The 19,587-nt window shown below is 40.0% G+C and overlaps 1 protein-coding gene across 1 annotated transcript; it reads right to left on the bottom strand.

Moving 5' to 3' along the window:
* Positions 1 to 11,515: 11,515 nt before the first annotated feature.
* Positions 11,516 to 16,861, bottom strand: LOC120593624 (calcitonin gene-related peptide 2-like). The gene is made up of 4 exons (XM_039851526.1): positions 16,612 to 16,861; positions 15,938 to 16,057; positions 13,757 to 13,925; positions 11,516 to 11,617 (listed from the first exon to the last, which is right to left on the bottom strand). The coding sequence occupies exons 1-4, from the start codon at positions 16,722 to 16,724 to the stop codon at positions 11,516 to 11,518; spliced, it is 504 nt and encodes a 167-aa protein (XP_039707460.1). The 5' UTR covers positions 16,725 to 16,861.
* Between the last annotated feature and the right edge of the window lie 2,726 nt (positions 16,862 to 19,587).

Here is a 19,587-nt window from a genome sequence, read left to right as displayed (position 1 = left end):
TTTTTTTTTTTTTTGGTAAAGTTCCTTTTTGGCATCTACCTGTGTTGTTCTCTCTCTTTTTCTTGCTCCCTTTTACCCAGTTATTAAGGGGATTCATGCTGCTCCTGGGCACTGATGCCACTTAGAAATGAACTCAACAGCTACATTTATTTGTTCATTAATTGTGGAGCTTTTATTTTGTATTTAGCACTTGGATACAATAATGTTTAAGATTTCTCTCTGTTCATTGAGCTCACAGTTTAAACACAGCTGGAGAAGGGGATATTTGCAATATAGTATAGAAGTTCACAATGATAGAAAAAAAAAAAAGGAAGCTAAATGGGAACCAGAATCCTTAGGAGTCACATATTTTATCTCTTTAAAGGGACTTTACATTAAAATGCGTTCAAGGACTTTGATTCTGTAGTTACTCCACTTACCTCTGTATCACATGTTTCCCTTTCTGGCTTCTTCCCCAAAGACATAAAATTGCTCAAGTCTCTCCTACATGTCACAGTTCAGTTTTTCACTCCATACTCCTTTCATCATCTTGTCTATAACTCTCTTTACTTTTTAGTCACAATTCTATACATGTTTTTTCTAATTTCATACTGACCAGTCACTGCTATCCCAATGCTATTCATGCTAGTTGTGATAATTGAAACCATAAGAAAAGAGGAGATTACACAGAAAGATGTAGGGCTCATGCAATTCAAGTGGAGGAGATAGGAATTGCAAAGGGAAGGATGTACTCAGTATTCCAGAGCAGAAAGCAAGTCAGTGTGTCTAGAACATGGTGAATACAGTGGGGAATGCAGGAGTTAAACCTGGAAAGGTAGGCAGGAGCCCCACCACATGGGGTCTGTTTTGAAGAGACAGAGCAAGAGCAAACACAAGCTAGTTTTCTTTCCTTCCTTGTAGTCCATGTCTACAGAATGGTATATTTTACATAGCTATAATCACACATCTATATAATTGGAAATTTGTCGCACCAAACAGTATTTTGAACAATTCTTTACACTGTCTCATATTCTTCATTATTATTATTGTGAGAGGGACAGAATGTTCCATCTAGTTAATGTACTGCAATTTTCTCCATTGTTTTCACTATCTATACTGTTGGACATTTAGGTTGTTTTCAATTTCTGCTATTTTAGAGAATGCTGCAATAAAGAGTCTCATAAATGGGGATTTGCCCTTCTTTTGAATGATCTTCTCAGACTAAATTATAATGAATGAAATTATTAGGTCAAAGGGTGTGAACACTTTTATGGTTCTCAGTACATACTGCCATGTTCCTGTTTGCAGATATCCACTGTCAGGTATTCATCAATTTCACTGTAAACAACGGAGCTAGTTGTTATTATTACATCTTCCTTGCCAAGTTAATAGAAAAATATATCTCATTTGTTTAATTCGAAGTTTGTTGCAGCCTGAACATTTCCCTGTTTGTTTACTATCTACATTTTGTTCTGTTTATGTCGTGTCAATGTGATAACATCCAAACCTGTAGAGAATTTTTATAAGAGTTTATCTGAGCCAAACTGATGACAACTGCCAGGAAGCAAAATCTCAAATGCTCCTGAGAATGACAGTTTGCAGTTTCTTTAATGCATTTGAAATTAAGGAGAGAAAGTAAGGAAGATTACATGAAGGCGAAAGAAAGCAAGGTGGTGATTGAATTACAGGATAGTTAACTAGATTATGTGCTCTCTTGAGGGTGGTTATTTCAAAGGTATGTTAATCTAGATGCATAAGAACAATGCACAGGTCTGGCTTAAGGCAAGGATAATAAGGAAGTTATAAGCCTGGGATGTGACTACCCACCCTGACCTGCCCAGTTAGGGATTTATGATCAGATCACCCTTTGAGGTTACTTTCTATAGAATCGCTTTTTCATCTACAGGGATTTATAATATATATGTTAAAGGGGGCATTTATAATATATATGTTAAAATAAACTTTAAATATATTATACATAAGATCTATTTCTATAACATATGAGACAAATATTTTTCTTGCTGTTTTCATTTTCACTGTGATTTGTCAGTTCTTGTACTAAAATTAGGTATTGATCATTTCCTTTATGAATTCTTTGAAAGATCTGACACTATCATCTAAATAAATATATAAAAACTCTCAATTCTATTTTGTGCAATTTATGACCATTAAGTTATTTAATAAGTTAGCAATTTTTAAGTATAAATTTTGAATATAACTTGATGTTTCCTCAAACTGATAATCTACTATCAGCTTAGAGTCTATATGTGAGAAACTTAGGGAACAATTTTATTAAAAGAATGGAAGCCTCCTTATCTTGAAGCTACTTTTCTATAACAAGTCAAGTTTTTACTGACACTGCATATTATTAGGTAGCTTTATGATGGTGGTGACCATGAAGGAGATTGTGAATAAAGAAAAGTTAAGGCTCCTTAAGCCAGGACTCCATTTTAATTTTTGTGGGATCTAGGTATTTTTGCCTTTGTGAGCTCCTTTCTCCGTAAAAAATTAAAAATTATATATTACAACTGTTTTGTTATAAAGAAGAATATAATCTAGGCTGGATTCATTATTATATGATTATAATTATTATTATAATTTTATTATTTTAAACCACCTTAATTAAAACATTTTTTGGGCCAGTAATATGTGCCTATTGTGTCTAATGGATGAGTCAACCCTGTCCCAGAGCCATCCCTTAGCATTAATTATCTATCTATCTATCTATCTATCTATCTATCTATCTATCTATCATCTACCTGAATAATTGGATCTACTTTTCACCTTTTTATGCCATTTCTCAGATACACATTTCTATCTACATCGGAATCACAGTGTTTTAAAAATTATTTTTTAAAAAATATGTTTTAATAGGTGTTAGAGTTGATCTGTGCCCCAGAGTTCTTCTTTTAAGTCTCTTGACCACTTATTTATAGAGTGAACTTTAGATATTCTCTGTTTATTATAATAGAAAAAAATCTTTTGAAGTTGTATTTTATTCGTAAATTATCTCAAAGAGATATGACACCTTTATAAAGACACGACAGTTTGATATTCCATTGCAGAGCCAGGATACCATGACTATGCTACAGAGAAAGTTCCAGAGGAATGGAGACAGAGGCAGGAAATAAGGTATAGAAGAATCTGCATGCACTCCATTAGGGTGGTCTCTTATCTTGGGGTGCTCAGAGAGGCTGGACATAAGCTCCCATAAGTCAGCAGAGTCCCAGAAGTAGGTCATAAGCCAGCACTGTAGGACAAGTGCTATTTTATTCCTTAAGTTAGGAAGAAAAGAAATATTCTTGAGCAAACTAAAGAACATCCGTTAGCCAAATTTACCTTCTCCTAATTTGGCATTCTAAAGTGGCTATAGTTTGGTAGGCCTCAGTATCGTATTACTCATGAATGAATTTAACAAGAAATTTTGTTTTTCATGCAGATATCCTTGAGACCAATAAATAGTGATAGGAATAGGAAAAGAGATCAGAGGGTGGAGGCTGACCAGAATGAGGCCATTTTGGATCAGCACTCACAATTTACCCACTCCTCTCCTTTTTTCCTTATAAGAGAAATAGTTTGTCTACCCTTTTTTGTTTATAATTTTTATTTAAAATTTTTTTTGTTTATAATATTCTAATATGAGAGAAAGCCATTTTGGGATAGATTTGCAAAATTCAGAGGCCTTCTTCCCTAAATCCAAGTCTTTAATGATGAAAATTAGCAAGTACTATAATTCAAGCTAATGACTTACAGGTGTTGTCTGCTATGAATAGACATAACTCTAATATAAAGGCCATTAGAGTAAATTGAATAACTTTAATGTAGAGAGAATTTGGATATATATCATGTTTTATAAATCACATACAGAGAGTACAGTTGGCAAGCTATTTCCCTTTATGAATCATGAAAAGGACCTAGTCTGGGAAGATTTCTGTGCCTCCAAAAAAAGATGAAAGATATATGACCTGAAACTTCAAACTTTCAAAATTTCAATAACATTATTTTACTTCAATTTTAATGTTAAGAGTCACATTGGATCACGTTATTGGAAAATATACCTGTGGGTTTGTGTCTGCCCACTCTTCATACCCAGAAGTATAGAGTTACCTTTTTATTCAGAGAAGCCTCCCCACTCCAAATAAATCAAATAATGACCTATATACTTACTGGGGGATAACACATTAATTTTCAACACTGATTAATGATGGTTAGTGCTTGTGTGTGTGTGTGTGTGTGTGTGTGTGTGTGTGTGTGTAAAATCAGTCAATATTTGAGGGCCTCAGCAGATTCCAACCAGCTAGCATACACCCACTGCAAATCCCTTCCACCTGACAATGAGAGGGACCTATGAATGATAGATGTCACTCCACTGATTAGGTTACCATAGATGGCAAAAGCAAAGGGATTTTGCATACATAATTAAAATCCTAAATCCATTCATTGTGAGTTAATCATGCAGATTCTGAGAAATTGAAAGAATGTCAGTGTAACTGGAACTCAGGGATGGAAAGCATAGTGAGATATGAAGCTGGAACAAAATTCAGGTGCCACATCATACATAGCTTTGTAGACTTCGTAAAGAGTTTCATACAGGACCTGGAAGATTGTTGACTATCTTTACGAAGGCAAGAAACCACTCTTTCAAACTTCTTAGACCTACAGATGACTCAAGCTCTCCAAGAAGTCTCTAGAGTAACCTACTTTATGGAAACAATTAATCTTATTCTGGCAAGCCTGAATAGGAGACATGAGACCCAGGTTTATAGTGTTTGGTTCAGGGCCCTACCAGAGACAAGAGCAAGACATTTGTTAGCTCCAGAAATATCCAGAAAAGTTTCACGAACAGCAAAAATATCTGAGGATCCATAATTGAAGAAACTAATCCTCTACCCCAGATACATTCTTGAGAGTGAATGGATAATTGTCTAGAATGGATCCAGCTAATGAGATGGCTTATAGAAAACTAAGTCCAGCCAGAGACTTCATAGTAAAATGTATATATATATATATATATATATATATAAAATTCCTTTAAATCCCTAACAATTAATAACTAGTCCTTGCTTCAGAGGTGTGTCTTAGTCAGAGCCAATTATGCCTCAAAAGTCAGCCCAAAATGAATCTCTTGAGAATGAAGTGAAGCAGGAGAGAAGAGAAAGTGAATTCTTCTCACTATAGGAAGAATTTTCTAAGAGTGAGATCTAAAGATAGAATAAACTACATTAATGTAATGACTAGGTGGAGAGCCAGAGGAGAGAAAGAGCAATTAGGGGGATCATTTTATAAACTATATAAATGTCTATGTACAATGTACTGTATACTTGAAGCTAATAAAAATTTTTAAAAAATCTCAAAAATAAGCTAGAAAGCCACTTGGGGGGTGTTATAGAGGAGAGTCAAGCATTAGGGTTGGTCTATACAGCCTTAGCAATTTCTTCCTACCATGAGAATCTTAGAGGCAGAAAGAATGATATGAAAGAGTAGCTGTAGGGTGTAGAGCATTAAGAACACACACAGAGAAAGACGCTGCTGGTAAAAGCACTCAATTATGAGGAAGAACAGCAGGACTTAATTTTGATGGGAAAGGAACCAGCTTATGCCATTGCACCTAATCTGATCAGGGCTTGGGAACCCGGGTAAAGGGATCTGACAGTGTATCCTGTCTGGGAACTGTGGCTTCCAACTTGAATTCAAGTCTGCTCATCAAGCCAACTTCACTGAGTATGCTTTTCAGATTTGGGGATTGAACTGAAGTAACTAAGATTTGGATGGATATTAGTTATCTATTGCTTTGTAGCAAACTACCTAAAAACTTAGCAGCTCAGAAGAACAAATATTTATTATCTCACACAGATTCTGAAAGTAGGCTATCTGGGAGAGGCTTGGCTGGGTAGTTCTGGCAGTTCAGTTCTCAGCTAAGTCTACGGTGATCTCCAGACTCAACTGGGGCTAGAGAATTCACTTCAAAGATCACTCATTTTGTTGCTGACAAGCTTTCATTCCTCACTTGCTATTGGCCAGAGACCTCCATTTCTTGACATGTGAATCCCTCCATAGCTACCTTGAGTGCCTTATTTATATCATTTGGTTTCCTACAGAAGTGGTCAAGAGGGAAATGTCATTGAGTGAATGAAATAGTGTCCCCCCGAAAAAAGCAAGACTAGTATCTAGAATATATTAAGATCTACTAAAACTGAATAAGAAGATAATGGGCCCAATCAAAATTGGCAAAATAGTGGAACAGCATACTATTTATTGTAGTGATGGTTACATAGGTTTTATGACATACTTTTGGAAATACAATTCACATAATTTCATAGTACATAATTTATACCTTATGAAAGTGTATTTTAAAAGTAAGAGAAAACTTTATAATATGTAAAGTAACATTTTTAGAAATACAAGAGTTAATTCACAGAAATGAAATAATACTTGGAAAGTTTATTACCCTCTTTTAGTCTTTGCAAGATCAACTACCCAGACAAAATAATACATAAGAATAATATAATCACTCTATCATCTATCTATCTATCTATCTATCTATCTATCTATCTATCTATCTATCTATCTCAATTTAAAAGTTTTTAACTCAGAGAAAATATTTTCTTTTCTATTATCTTTAAAACATTTACAGAAAAGGATCACATAATAAGCCTTGTAAAAACTCTCAATACATTTCCTAAGCAAAAAAAAAAAAAAAATTATATAGATCACTTTATCAAAACTCGATGCAAAAAAATCTTGGAATGAAGTAACTAAAATATAATTTTAAAAGCTATTTAAAATATAAAATTACTCGACTAAATAACTTCTGAGTTGAAGTAGATATAAAAAAATTAAAGGCTATTTTAAAAATCACAATTTTACATCTCAAAATTTGATGAATGGTTAAAGATGAACTCAGAGACAAAAATCAAAACTTTACAGAGTTTCATAATTTATTAACTCAACAAATATTTATTGAGGGGCTACCACTTTCTAGAAATTTTTCTGTGCTCCAGGGATATAGATAAAAAAAAGCACACAACTTTTTTCATAGACTTAAATGCTAGTGGAAGTACATAGACCAAAAACCTCGATAAGTATATAATATTTCAGATAGTAATAAGTTCTATGGATAAAATAAAGCTAAACAGAGAGTGATCAAAGAAGGAATGCATTTTGTAAACAGTAGTCAGAGATGCCTTCTCTGAGAAGGTGACATTTCAGCAGAGTTCTAAAAGGAGGGAGGGAGTCAGTCATGCAGACATTGGGAGATTAGAATTCTAGGCCAGAGAAAATTGTAAGTGCAAAGGCCCTGAGGAGACTAGGAGTGGAGCAAGGAATGAGTTAATTGGCAAGAAGTAAAATCAGAGAAATAATGTGGGGTCAAATCTTGTAGACTTTGACTTTTACTCTGAGTTAGATGAGGAGCTTGTGGAAGGTTTTAAGGAGAAGATAGATATGATATGACTTATATTTTAAAAGGATCACTTTAGAATTGTCTATACAGTGAAAATAATAGTAGAGAGATGCATTGGGAGGTTGTTGTAATAGTCCAGGTAAAACATGATGGAGACTTGGACCAGGACAGAATCAGTGGATATAGGGGAAAGTGGTCAAATACAAGTAATCAAAAAGAGAGAGAGAGAGAGAAAGAGGAGAGAGAGAAAGAGAGAAAATAAGCAATTTATTTTAATAATTCAACTTAGAAATCTGGAAAGACACCAGCTAAACTAACTTTTCAACAATCTCCTGGGAGAAGAGATTAATTCAGTGGGCAGGAAAGAAATTAGTGAATTAAAAACAGAAAGATAGTAGAATGGAAAAATAAATACTAAAGCTCATATTCGAAAAATCCAATAAAATAGAAATTTCTGGTAAAGAGAGTGAAGAAAAGAAAAAGGGAAAATACGGATTCACTACATCCAGAGCGAAAAAGAAGATATAACCTCGAATATCAAATTTTACAATGAAAAAGTACAATTTGCTAATGCATGTAAAAAAATTAAAATAAGTTTCACAAAATGCATATAAGTCAAGAATAGATAGAATAAAAGAAATAGAATATAGTAGAATAGAATACCATGGCAGAAAAAGAAAAATGTTAAGAATTGTACAAAAGGAACTCTGTGAGACAGTTTTACAGGTGAAATATATAAAGTTTTAGGCACAGATAGTTTTCATGCTATTCACACTGATCTAAAACAGAAAAAAATTGAAAGTTTGCCAACTTACTTGATAACATTGGCATAATTCTACTAGTAAACTTAACAATGATAATATGAAATCTTAAATAACACACAACTATATTGAATTTGGAAGCATATTTTAATACATATTCTTTTACCAAGTAGAGCTTGTCAAGAAGCAGTATAGTGATTTAAGACAGCAGACTGGATCCAGATAGCCATGGAACAGGTTTGTATCTTGAGACGAATCTGATAGCTGTATGGATTTGTTCAACCAATTTAATCTTTCTGTATCTCAGTGTCCTCATCCATTATATGGGGCGTAGTCTCTATATGGTGGTTGTAAAGATTAAAAGAGTTAATTCTGAGAAGCATTTATTACAGTGCCTAGCATCCAGTAAGCACTCTAAAATATTAATTGTTATTATTAGTTTCTATGTTTGGAAATCTATTGTTTGTATTAGTAAGATAAGGAGAAAAGCCATTAGATAATCTTGCTAGATATCAAAGATACTCTTGTAAAATTTGATTTTATTTCTGATTAAAAAACTCTTAGTATACAATAAGAAGAAACGTACTTTCTTAAGATGATAAAGAAGCTCCAACTGAAATCAATAGCCTATTAAAGATGCCTGTTATTACTATTTTTTCTCAATATTATCAAGAAGTTCTTAATACAAAGCACAAAAATATGAAATAAGATTGACTATTATTTACAGATGGTACAATTGTGTACCTGAGAACTCAATGCCAATCAAAATTCAAACAGGATTTTTAAAAAATTGATGATTATTCTTTCTTCTGAAAGAATAACTTTGTGAAAATTGTTAAGAGCATTTTGAAAAAGAGAGGTATGGAGTGCCTTTGCCCCACTGATAATTAAACTGTATTACTGGGTCATAAACATATCAATAGAGGAAAAAAGAAAGACCAGAAGAGAATAGGTCAGCATATGTTAGGATAATGTTTCAAGTCAATGTGGGATGTGTTGCTTCATTTAATAAATGATTGGGGGAAAAGTAGGCAAAATCTTACTATTAATAAAATCTATCATCCATTTGTGGGTGTAAACATTATATGGTTTCTGAAATCTATTATATATTCAGGTGGTATTTGCAGAGCCAAGTTTGAACCACACATTTTGGAGGTGATTTCAGAGCCAATGACTTATTAAGAAGGGTACATTAATTCTATAACAAGAATTCTTGATATACATACTTCTCCCTGCAGTTCCGTCAGTTTTTAACATAATTTGAGGACATGTTTTTGAGTGCACGTGTGTCTATGATAAATACATCTTCTTGACATTTTGTTCCTTTACCCATTACATGACACCCTTCCTTTTCAATTAGGTTTTATTTTGGTGTTGATTTCTATTTTGATTATATGTTATAAAGTTACTTCAACTTATTTTTGTTCATGTTTGTCTTATATCTTTTAGTACCCATTTATCTAAACCAATTCTGAATCCTTTTATTCGAAAGTTTTCTCTTGTAGAAAAAACATTGCTGGATCCTTTAAAAAATGCAAACTAATAGTCTTAGTATTTTTATTGGTGACAATTAATTTACAATTATTTTAAAGCTTTATGAGCATTTACTACTGCCGTCTTTTCTCAAATAGTGCATTCACAGATTCTCTTTGATGTTTAAAGTTAATTCATTTGTACTTAATTTTATGGTTTATGCTGTAACATAAAACTCACATATTTATGATATTTATTCCTGCTGAACATGAATATAATGACCGTCTATACATACCAACTACCAGGCTTAGAAATGATACCTAAAAAAACAAAACTTTGGAAGATCCTGCATACATACCTCTCTTCACGAGATCTCCTTCCCACCCCTCAAAGTTAATTACCTTTTTGAATGTACTGCTTATTCACCTTAGATGTGACTGTATACTTTTACTACATATGTACATATCCCTAAATAACAGTAGGTAACGTTATTCATGTTTTAAACTTAATGCAAGTTGTGTCATCGGTGTATATACTCTGCAGCTTGTTTTATTTTAACTCAACACTATATGTAAGATTTATACAGATTGTTACACACATTTATATTCATTGTTGTGTAATATATTGTATGTATGCATTATAGAAATAAAAAAATAAATATATCTAAGGTATATTATCTAGTTCAGCAGCAGGAGACTGGAACTGAAACAAAATGAACATTCCTGAAGATGATCTTAAGGAGACAAACTATAAAAGAATTCATAAAAGGAAACGAGTAAATTTGATAAATTGCCCATTGATCAAATTAATTTAGAGCCCAACATCTGAATAAGAGAAGAAAACAGGTATATAGCACGAACAATTTCATCAACTAATGCCCCCTGTACTAGTCTGCGCTGGAACTATAACAGAGTACCACAGGCTGGCTGGCTTAAGCAACAGAAATTTATTTTCTCTAAGTTCCGGATGTTGGAAGCACCAGATCAAAAGTCCCATAGTGTTAGTCTGTAGTAAAGTCTTTTCCTGTCCTGCAAAAGGCTTTCTGCTTGCTATGTCCTAACTGGCCCCTTCTCTGTGCTTGCATGGAGAGAGAAAGAGATCTCTGAGATCTCTTCCTTTTTATTGTAGGGACACCAGACCTATCATATTACGGCCCCTCCCTTTACAACCTCATCTAACCTTAGTTACCTCCCTAAAGGTCCTATATTCCAACATAGTCACATCGGGCGTTAAGGCTTCAGTATATGGATTTTGGGAAGACACAGCGACTCTATAACATTCCCAAATCATGTATACCATTTAGCTATTGCCACAACAATGTTACATGAAAAGAACATCAAAAACTCAAACACATATATTTATTTTTCTGGCTCATGGGTATGTGATAGGGATAAGGATGATCTGAGCTGGTGATGGCTGCATGTGGATCCAGGCTGCAGGTCAGGTTTAGGTCCACAGGTCTCATTTTGGAACCCAGCGAAAAGGGCAAAGGACACCGGAGGCATGTTCTTTCCAGGGTGATGGCTGAAGCTCAAGCACACAAACTCAACCACATAATATACCTTTCAAGCCTCAGCTTGTGCCATGTCTACAAATCCAAATCACATCACTTGGCCAATCCCCCCAAAAAGGGGCAGGGATGTCACGTAGCTAAAGCATGTGTAAGCATATATAATACTCCAGACCAAACTAGTCTTCCTGTTATTTCCCCTCCTGATGTGAATTCACCCATGTGGTCATAGATATCACTCCTAGAGAGCACCCTGCCAGGCTGTTTTGTTTACTGCAGGAGAAGAAGAAAAGCTGGTGATATTGATCCAGAGGAGGAGAAATGTGGGGTGAGAAGAGTGGTCAAATCGAAGCTATAGTCCTTGTGGAGGCCTCGAGGGAGGAAACAGAGTCACTGATGACTGGCAGCCATCCCAGAAGTCTTCAGGCATTTGAGTGATTCACTATCCAGGTGATATAACTCCTGGAGATGAAGGTCCTTGGGCAACTCCACCTGAAGAAAATTAGGCCAAGATGGAACCTGAGAGTTGACCATGAACGTAAAAGAGAAAAGGACTTCATTCATCAGATAAATATTTATTGAGTGCTACCTCGTACCAGGCATACTGTTCTGCCTGTAGGGGATTCTGCAGTTAATGAAATAGCCACATCCCTCCCTGTCCATGTGGAACTTACATTGTTCATAGGATGGGGTACAAACTTTATACTAAATAAGAGGAAAAAAATATATACTATGATAGAAGGTAAAAAGTGGCAAAGAGAAAAAAATAAAGCAAGAAGAAATGGTTTAGGATGTGTTGGCAGGGTGGAGTACACTTTCAGAAAGATGTCCAGGGTAGGTGACATTTGAGTAAAGATCTGGGGAAAATGGGGCCATGGGTAGGAGCGTTCTACACAGAGGTACGAAACCAGCATGCGCAAGCACTTGAAGGGGTTGATGCTGGGGGGTGGGGGATGAGGAATAGTAATAAGGCCAGTGTGTGGGGGAGTAGAGGAGGCCAGGCAGGTCATGGGGCAGGCGGTGAGAAGAGAGGAAGGGAAGATCAGCTCGGACCTTGTGAGCCATTGCAGTGCTCCAAGTATTTACTGTGCGAGGCGATGGGTCAATGCAGTACTTTGTGCATAAGGGAGACATGGTCTGATCAACCTTGTAGGCAAACGTTGGGCTGCAGTGTGGAGTCCAGACTGAATGAGAGCAGGGGTCATAATTCTATGTGCTCCTGAGGATATAATTAGAGTCAATGATGGAAGGGGCTGATCTTTCTAATTAAACAATCCCAATTAATTCACTGAAACTGACTGCCCAGGAACCCTGGGAGTTACCGTCAGCAGCTTATCACTGGCAGTGCCAGCAGATGCCAGGGATGTTGATGCTGGGAAATTCCTACCTTGAATAAGGTGTCATAGCCGACGACACCTCAGATTTCTTCCAATACCAAGCATCTGATTCCACAGCATGGATCACTACAGTCACCCCCAGTTAGAATGTAACTCCACAAATGCACAGAGTTTTGTCTGTTTTGTTCATTGCTTTATTTCTGGTGCCTCATATAGTGTCATGAACGTAGCAGGCACTCAGTATTTGTTAAATGTATGAATGTTTTCGTTATACTACAGGACTTTGAGCAATGTACTTTTCTTCTCTCCGTTGTATCAATTTCAATTTTTTATCTTGAGACAGTTCACAAATGATGAGATTTCTTTAAAGAAAGGGTTCCATTGAGGCACAGCATTACCATGTGTCCGCAGACACCCAGGAGGCAGAAATGCCATGGTTCCCTGAGGTTTAGCAAAATTGCCAACATCAACAGGTTGGCTGAGGGGGCCCAGATTTGCTACCAGATAAGCCAATAAGACATGTTGTCACAGTTATTGAATACAGAATAAAATTAAAAAAAGATGCACAGTAGGTAAATGCAATAGCTTTATTATTCATTTAGCTTTAATTTACTTTAAAGAAAAAACTATTTCAATATTAAGCAGCATGCATACATATGTATCTTCCATGCTTTTCTCTAAGTTGCTTTCATTGTAAATTAAAAGTAGAGTTCAGCTTCATGGTGGTGATCTAGGAGAAAAAACCAACAGCTGAAATTTAGTTACTTATTAGTTGTGAGGCTATTGACATCTATTATCTCATTTACTCTTTACATTAATACTAGCAGGTAGGTACTATTATTGCCCTCGATTTACGGATGGGGAAATTGAGGCTCAGAGAGAGTATCTGGTCCACGGCCATATCAGTAGCAGAGGGCAAACACAGTTCTTGACCCCAGGTGTATGCTCTGAACTCAGATGTACATGACATCATTATGTATAGTCTAAAGGGTAGTGTCATTACCTTTCAAACTCAAATGCTAGAATAATCACAATCATAACTGTAGGGACCAGTGTTTTAAATAAACAGTATCTATATTTTCTGGCATATGACCTCAGTGTCACAGGGAGACACTGGAAAAACAGAAATGAATCCAAAATCTCAGGGTTTCAGCTATCAGACTCTATCCTTTTCTGGACACTGGGTGGGCACCTTCCCCTGTGGACTTTTTTAAAATACAGGCCCATGGACGGTTAGAGTGTAGACTGCACCCCTGCAAACCATCCTCCCATCCAACAGTGCAAGGGCAGTCACCTTCTTACAGGAGTCATGAAGGTCCCTGAGGCGACGGCCAAGGAAAATGGGGCCTATGTCAGTGGGCAGGAAGGCGGACTTCCATACACCCCCACGTTTGCTCAGCATGTCGGCCAGTTTATTCATCACACAGGTGGAAGTTTTGCATTCTCTCTTCTGGGTAGTGATGCTGATTAGTAGGATGGAGAAAAAGAGAGGACCTGTCAGTGAGAGGTTGAGGGCCTGGGGGCAGCAGAGTCCACCCCATGGGACCATCGTGGTAAAATTATTGCTCTAAGAGGGGCCAATTAACCTTATGTCTTTCATATCAACACAATCATCACAGCAGAAAAATCATAGACCATTAGGGAAAATGGCATTATCACTTCCCACAGATATTCCCATCAGTGTTAGAAAACCCAAAGGTGGCTGTGGCCACAGTCCATCTTTCCTGTATAAATAAACTAAAAACCAATGAAGGCTTATAAGACTGGAAAGAATTATGGTGCCACATCCAACAACATTTTTAAGTACCTGGAAGTTACAATTCATTCATGGGCAACAAACACTTCTTAGGAAAAATGAAAATTGCTCTCTTACCTGGAAGAGGGTGAGAGTTTGCGTCATCAAGAACCAGAGGTTCTTATGTGCCGCTTAGCACATACCTGTTCTTGCTACTTGCGGTTGGTCACAAGGACCACCCACCATGCCCTGTGTCCAGCTAGCCTGGGGCTAAGGCTACTTCTCAGACAGGTCCCTGAATTTATGAAGCCTGGGGTGTAGACCAGAGCAATAACCACCACCACAGCTCACTGCTTTCTAGAAATACACCTATTTTCCCCAATGGCAAGCACATTCAGAAACACTGTGAAGCTCTGCTGTGAAATTCTCAGGCACACTCAGGGCTACTCATTCCCTCTCTCATCTCTTCCTGGATGATTCTCTTTGAGCATGTAGGTCCTGCTCTCTTTCTTCCCATCTGAGCTTCCAGACATCCACTGCCCCAAAGAAAACCCCTCAAAGCAGCCCACAGAGCAACTGGAGAGGACCACATGCAGCAAATTACAGGAAGAAAGCAAGAAAGGAAATTAGAAAGATGAGGCACATGTTTAGTGGCATCCTCGGTCATGCCAGCATGAGGATCGTGGTCACTTTCCGAGCCACTGGCCATGACCCTTTTCTTGCCAGGTGCTCTGGCCCCAACTGCAGTCTGAGAGAATGTGCGAAGCTTGTTCAGGTCCTGTGTGTATGTGCCCAGCACACAGGTACTTAGATTACCGTACTGCTCAGCTCTGGAGATGTCCAGGCTGCAGAGAAAAGATATGCCAGGTGATACCATGAACTAGGTCTGCCCCCGTGGTTGTCACACAGAAGGTTAGACCAGTGAGGAGTCACTCAGAGCCGGGGCAGGAGAGTCAGATAGGAGGGCGGCTCACACATCCTCCATTAGAACTCAGAGGCATGCTGAGTCAGGACAGTGTGGGGAAGTGGTGACCTTTGCTGGCCTTCGTCGTGCTGCTCAGCCCTTCATGTTCCGCAGAGAGGTTGTCAGGGCAGATGCAGGTGCAGCCCGTGCCTCTGCCAGGCAGTGGCAGGGCCACAGCAGGGGCTGCTGTGGGCTCCAGGCTCAGGGTGCACAGGGAGGAGGGGCTGGACAAGGGTGCTCTCCCCAGCCCCGTGACAACATGCACATCTCCACAGATCCTACACATCTAAAGGCCCCAGACCTACCTCAGGGACTGCTCTACCTGAGCCACCCTCTGTAGGGCCTTCGCATTAATCGTGCAAATGTGCAATGAAACCTCCTTGGAGGTGTGAGAGAATGTCATGTGCAGGTTAGCCAAGTTTCTGAAATCTCCTGAGCTACATCAGGGGTCCATCAGCTGGTTTCACACGTACCAGTCCTAACTCCTCCAGTGCAAGGGAGACTCCTCAGTGCACCAGACCAATTTTGAGCATGAGTGATTTCACACTTTCTCCAACAGCTTTCAAATGGATCTTTTTACATGTGATCTAACTATAGTCTCTCCATCTGACCTCTGTCTCAGCAGAGCCTAAAACTACTGGGCCCCAGGCCAGAGTGAACAGGGACAACCTGTTGATCACCCATCGAGCTGTGTGCTCTCCTACCTCTCAGGATACGCCGCCTGGTCACGACTAGAAGGAGGGCATGCCCTGTTCTGGGCAGGGGCGGAGCCTCACCTGGAGTCCTGTGTCTCCCGCTTATCGATCATCTTCTTGAAGAATTTCAAGATGGGTGAGCCGTTCTCCTCAGGGGCTTTATTAGTATCCAGGGTGGTCTGTGTGGTCTGTGAGTCAGAGCTGGGGAAGGGAAGCAAACCAGATAGAGGCTCTGAGCTACTGCCTACTCCCACCTCGGGGTAAGCAGCCAGGTCTCCTGGTTTCTGCCACTTCCCCTGAGGATGTAAAATGATAAAACTTACAAGCAGTGCTGAAGTTAAAAGGGTTTCTGTTTAATAAATATAATCTGTACAAGAGTAAGAAAGATGAACAGATCAGATTTAATAACTACAACTATATTAGCAAAATAGGTAGCATATTAGAATGCAATTCATTTCTGAGATCACGGTTGAATTAGGTAAATGGGCTAGCTAAAGATATAAAAGTTTGGTTAAAAAGCAACAAAAGCATTCTGTGAGACCCAATGAGCAATGTGAAATTTAAAGTAAAGAATATTACATATCATTAGTGTTTTTCAATTAAATGCTACGCATCTTTATATCAGAAAAAAATATACACACCCCCGTCTGTCCCTCAGCCAGTGTTAAACATTCAACACACCACAATTCAGAGCACAGAACTGTGTGATCTAGGAGCAGTGGGAGGGGAGCGCACCCCTGGCAGGGCTGTCTTACTTGAATGGCGCTGCCTGGAGGTTGCCCATCTGGTACAGGACCAAGAAGCCAAGAGCCAGGAACGGGGAGAATTTCCAGAAGCCCATCATGCCTCTCTGCAAGGGAAAAATCATGTTACCATGTACACCATTTGAAGTGAGATGAACCCACAGGCCTGGACTCTGGTCCTGCTTCTGCAACTAACTCCCTGGCCCAGTGATTTCTGGCTGGTCACTTCATTTCCTTTTACCATCTCCCCCACTCATCCAGCCTCCACCACCACCACCCTTATCGGTGAAATGGACTGCTGGAAGATCCAGTGAGCCTGCAGCTTGCATGGTTTAGCAAAAGTGGAGAAGCAATTCTAGAACAACTGAGTGATGGGGTCTCAGTCCACAGGCCCCTTCCTGCCAACCCAAGCCACCAACTGTCTCATAACTTGTTGACCAGGTCTCCATTGAAGACAATAACCAAAGGGCCCCTCACCACAGCTGCTCTCATAATGCACTCCAGAGCTGTACTCTGGCGCTTTTGCTTGCCCCTCTGCATGGAGTCGGGGGTGGGGGAGGGCGGGTGGGAGAGACGGGAGGAGGTGATGGAGAATGTGAGAGGAGGGAAGGGGAGAACCTAGATGGAGAGGAAATATCTCTGCAGTTGGAGTCTCTGAGAAGCTGAAGACCAAATTCTACAGCTTAGCTGCTCCACACTTTGGGAAAGACTCCCTTGTAAGAACAAAGCTTAGCAGAGTGTTAAAAACGGTCCCAAAACTTAAACTGAGGGTGGTGGTGGGGGAAGGGGGAAGCTCCCAGAACTCACAAATGGGGCTTGCGTTTAATGCCTACCCTAGGTCTTTGTGCCTATTTACCACCCACTTATGCTGGGACAGGTTCCGAACCAATTTCCAGGGACCGCTAGGCAAGACACCAAACCTGTGAACGCAGAGTCTGCAGAAAGTTACTCTTGCGTCCTGCTCTTCCCGCGATACCTAGGGAGCTCCAGCGTCAGAAATCGTAGGTCTAAGCACACGTGCAGCAAAGAAACAGAGAGACTGGAGCCTGGCTCTGCCCGGGAAGAGTGCGACAGGGGAGTCCCCCAACTGAACTGTCCCGTGGTACCTGGGATAGGAGTCTGGGATGAATCGCGGACTAATGTGATGAAGAGACCCAGACAGAAGTGGACAGAGACACTAAGACTGTCGAGGAGATCAACTAAGAGAGAGAAATGGAGAGAGGCAGGGGAGGGAGGGGAGAAGAGGGAGAGATAAACGGAATCACGCAGCTAAGCAAGAGTCTCAGGGGCTTACCTGGCAGCAGGTAGCAGGTGGCTTGGAGCTGAGGCAGCGGCAGCAGCGGCAGTGTTCGTGTCGTGCGAGAGGACCGTGGAAGTGGCCGCGATTCCTCCCAGCACCAGCAGCTCTTCTTATTCCCGCTGCTGTGCGTCTAGGGTGCCCCAGGAGCTCCAGGCAACCAATGAGGAGAAAGATCCAGTGCCTCGGAAGGATTGTGTCACCACTTGCGTCCAAAACCTGTAAGATCCAGAAAGATCATCCCATTTGTATTTGCATTGAGGTCATTAATGAAACAGGGCGGGGGAGTGGTGGGGACCAAGAGGAACACTCATGAAGTGAGCGGGATTTTGAGGACAGTTTGATGTCAAAGTAAATTTTACCTGTTCAGTTTCATTCCGTTTTGAAGGTTTTAAATATGTGTCCCACTCCATCCCCAGCTAGCCCTGTGGTCTTCTAGGGAAGGGTCCAGGATTGCGGGGACATTTGACTCCTCCAAGTCTGACTCTAGACCCCCATGCAAGCGAGGCTTGGAGGATTAATGTGTAGCAAGCAATGTTGATTCTGTGCCCAAGTAGGGCGTCTACTTCAGGCAGCTGGAATCACGCACAGAGGAGCAGGGCTTGTTACAGAAAGCAAGAGATGGAGCTGGGAGCAAGAACTTTGCCAAACTGAACTCAATTCCAGCTGTTCCAATTTCAGGCAGTAGGATTATGGGCAAATAAGTTCACAGTGCCTCAATGTACTCATCTTTAAAATGGCGACCATATTTCCCTCCTGAAGTATTGTTGTGATTAGTAATTTGCATTGTCCCCAGCAAGCTAGGGATGGGAAAGAGCTTCCTAGCCCATTTAGGGGATTCGTTAACATCCTGATCCATACTTTAGGATTCCCCAACTTGTGTGGCAACCTAGAGTCCCAACTGCACAATAATATATCCAGTTGGGAGTCTAGGCTGCCACACAAGTACGTCCCCTGCTTCTGGTAGCTATTCGCCAAGATGTCCCATGGGAGTGCAATTCCGGACCTGCGCCCACATCTCCCGCACTGCAGTTCTCCAATAGAGAGCAGGGCTGCACTGACGGAGCTGAAGAGTCTCTGCAGAGACTATTGCTCACAGTCACTTCCAGTCATACTCTTCCACACGCATAAACTCATTACTGTCTCCAGACACGTGCCCACTCCCCAAAGCACAGGCACTCGCAAACCAACACTGGCGCGCATGGCCATATGCCTGGGTTCACTCTTCATCGCGGCCCCAGCCTGCCTCCCAGTCTCGTGTGGTCACATCTACATACCTGCATGGCGGTGACCTGTTCGCATCACACCTGTTCTCACTCTCGAGAATAAGCGTGCTCCATCACACTCAATTATACAGCTCCTCGAGCCTGTCCCACCCTACACGACCTGTTTCAGGATTCCTCAGCCTGAGCTTTCCGCTCCAAGCTTGCCTGGAAGATCCCATGTGCCGACTTGGTGCCCTCAGCGGGTAGAGTGTGAAGAAGCTTCTCACTGTTTCCAGGATCTCGGGGTCTGAGCGCGCAGCGAGCACAGCAGAAGTATCAGGGGACTGTGAGGAACAGGCAAGGACCCCAGCTAGCTGGTTCTCCTAGGAAGAAAAGAAACAGCGTCCCCTCCCCTCCCCCGCATGCCGTGAATGACCAGACTCAGGGGAGGCACCCGAGTCCTCAGTCTCCAGAAGCCCCACCTGT

Source organism: Pteropus medius, unplaced genomic scaffold (genome assembly GCF_902729225.1).
Source record: "Pteropus medius unplaced genomic scaffold, Ma_sr-lr_union100, whole genome shotgun sequence".
Lineage (NCBI taxonomy): Eukaryota > Metazoa > Chordata > Mammalia > Chiroptera > Pteropodidae > Pteropus > Pteropus medius.
Note: the sequence above shows the minus strand (reverse complement) of the source record. Positions and strands in the feature narration are given on the sequence as shown.

What these genes read in the sequence shown, in the direction of transcription:
- LOC120593624 (XM_039851526.1), bottom strand. Translation starts at nt 16,724, where the DNA reads ATGATTTTTCCCTTGCAGAGAGGCATGATGGGCTTCTGGAAATTCTCC. An exon ending in CTCCAGGCAGCGCCATTCAA is followed by an intron (nt 16,058 to 16,611) that starts GTAAGACAGCCC and finishes TCCCTTCCCCAG; the next exon opens with CTCTGACTCACAGACCACAC. An exon ending in CGGGAGACACAGGACTCCAG is followed by an intron (nt 13,926 to 15,937) that starts GTGAGGCTCCGC and finishes CCTACTAATCAG; the next exon opens with CATCACTACCCAGAAGAGAG.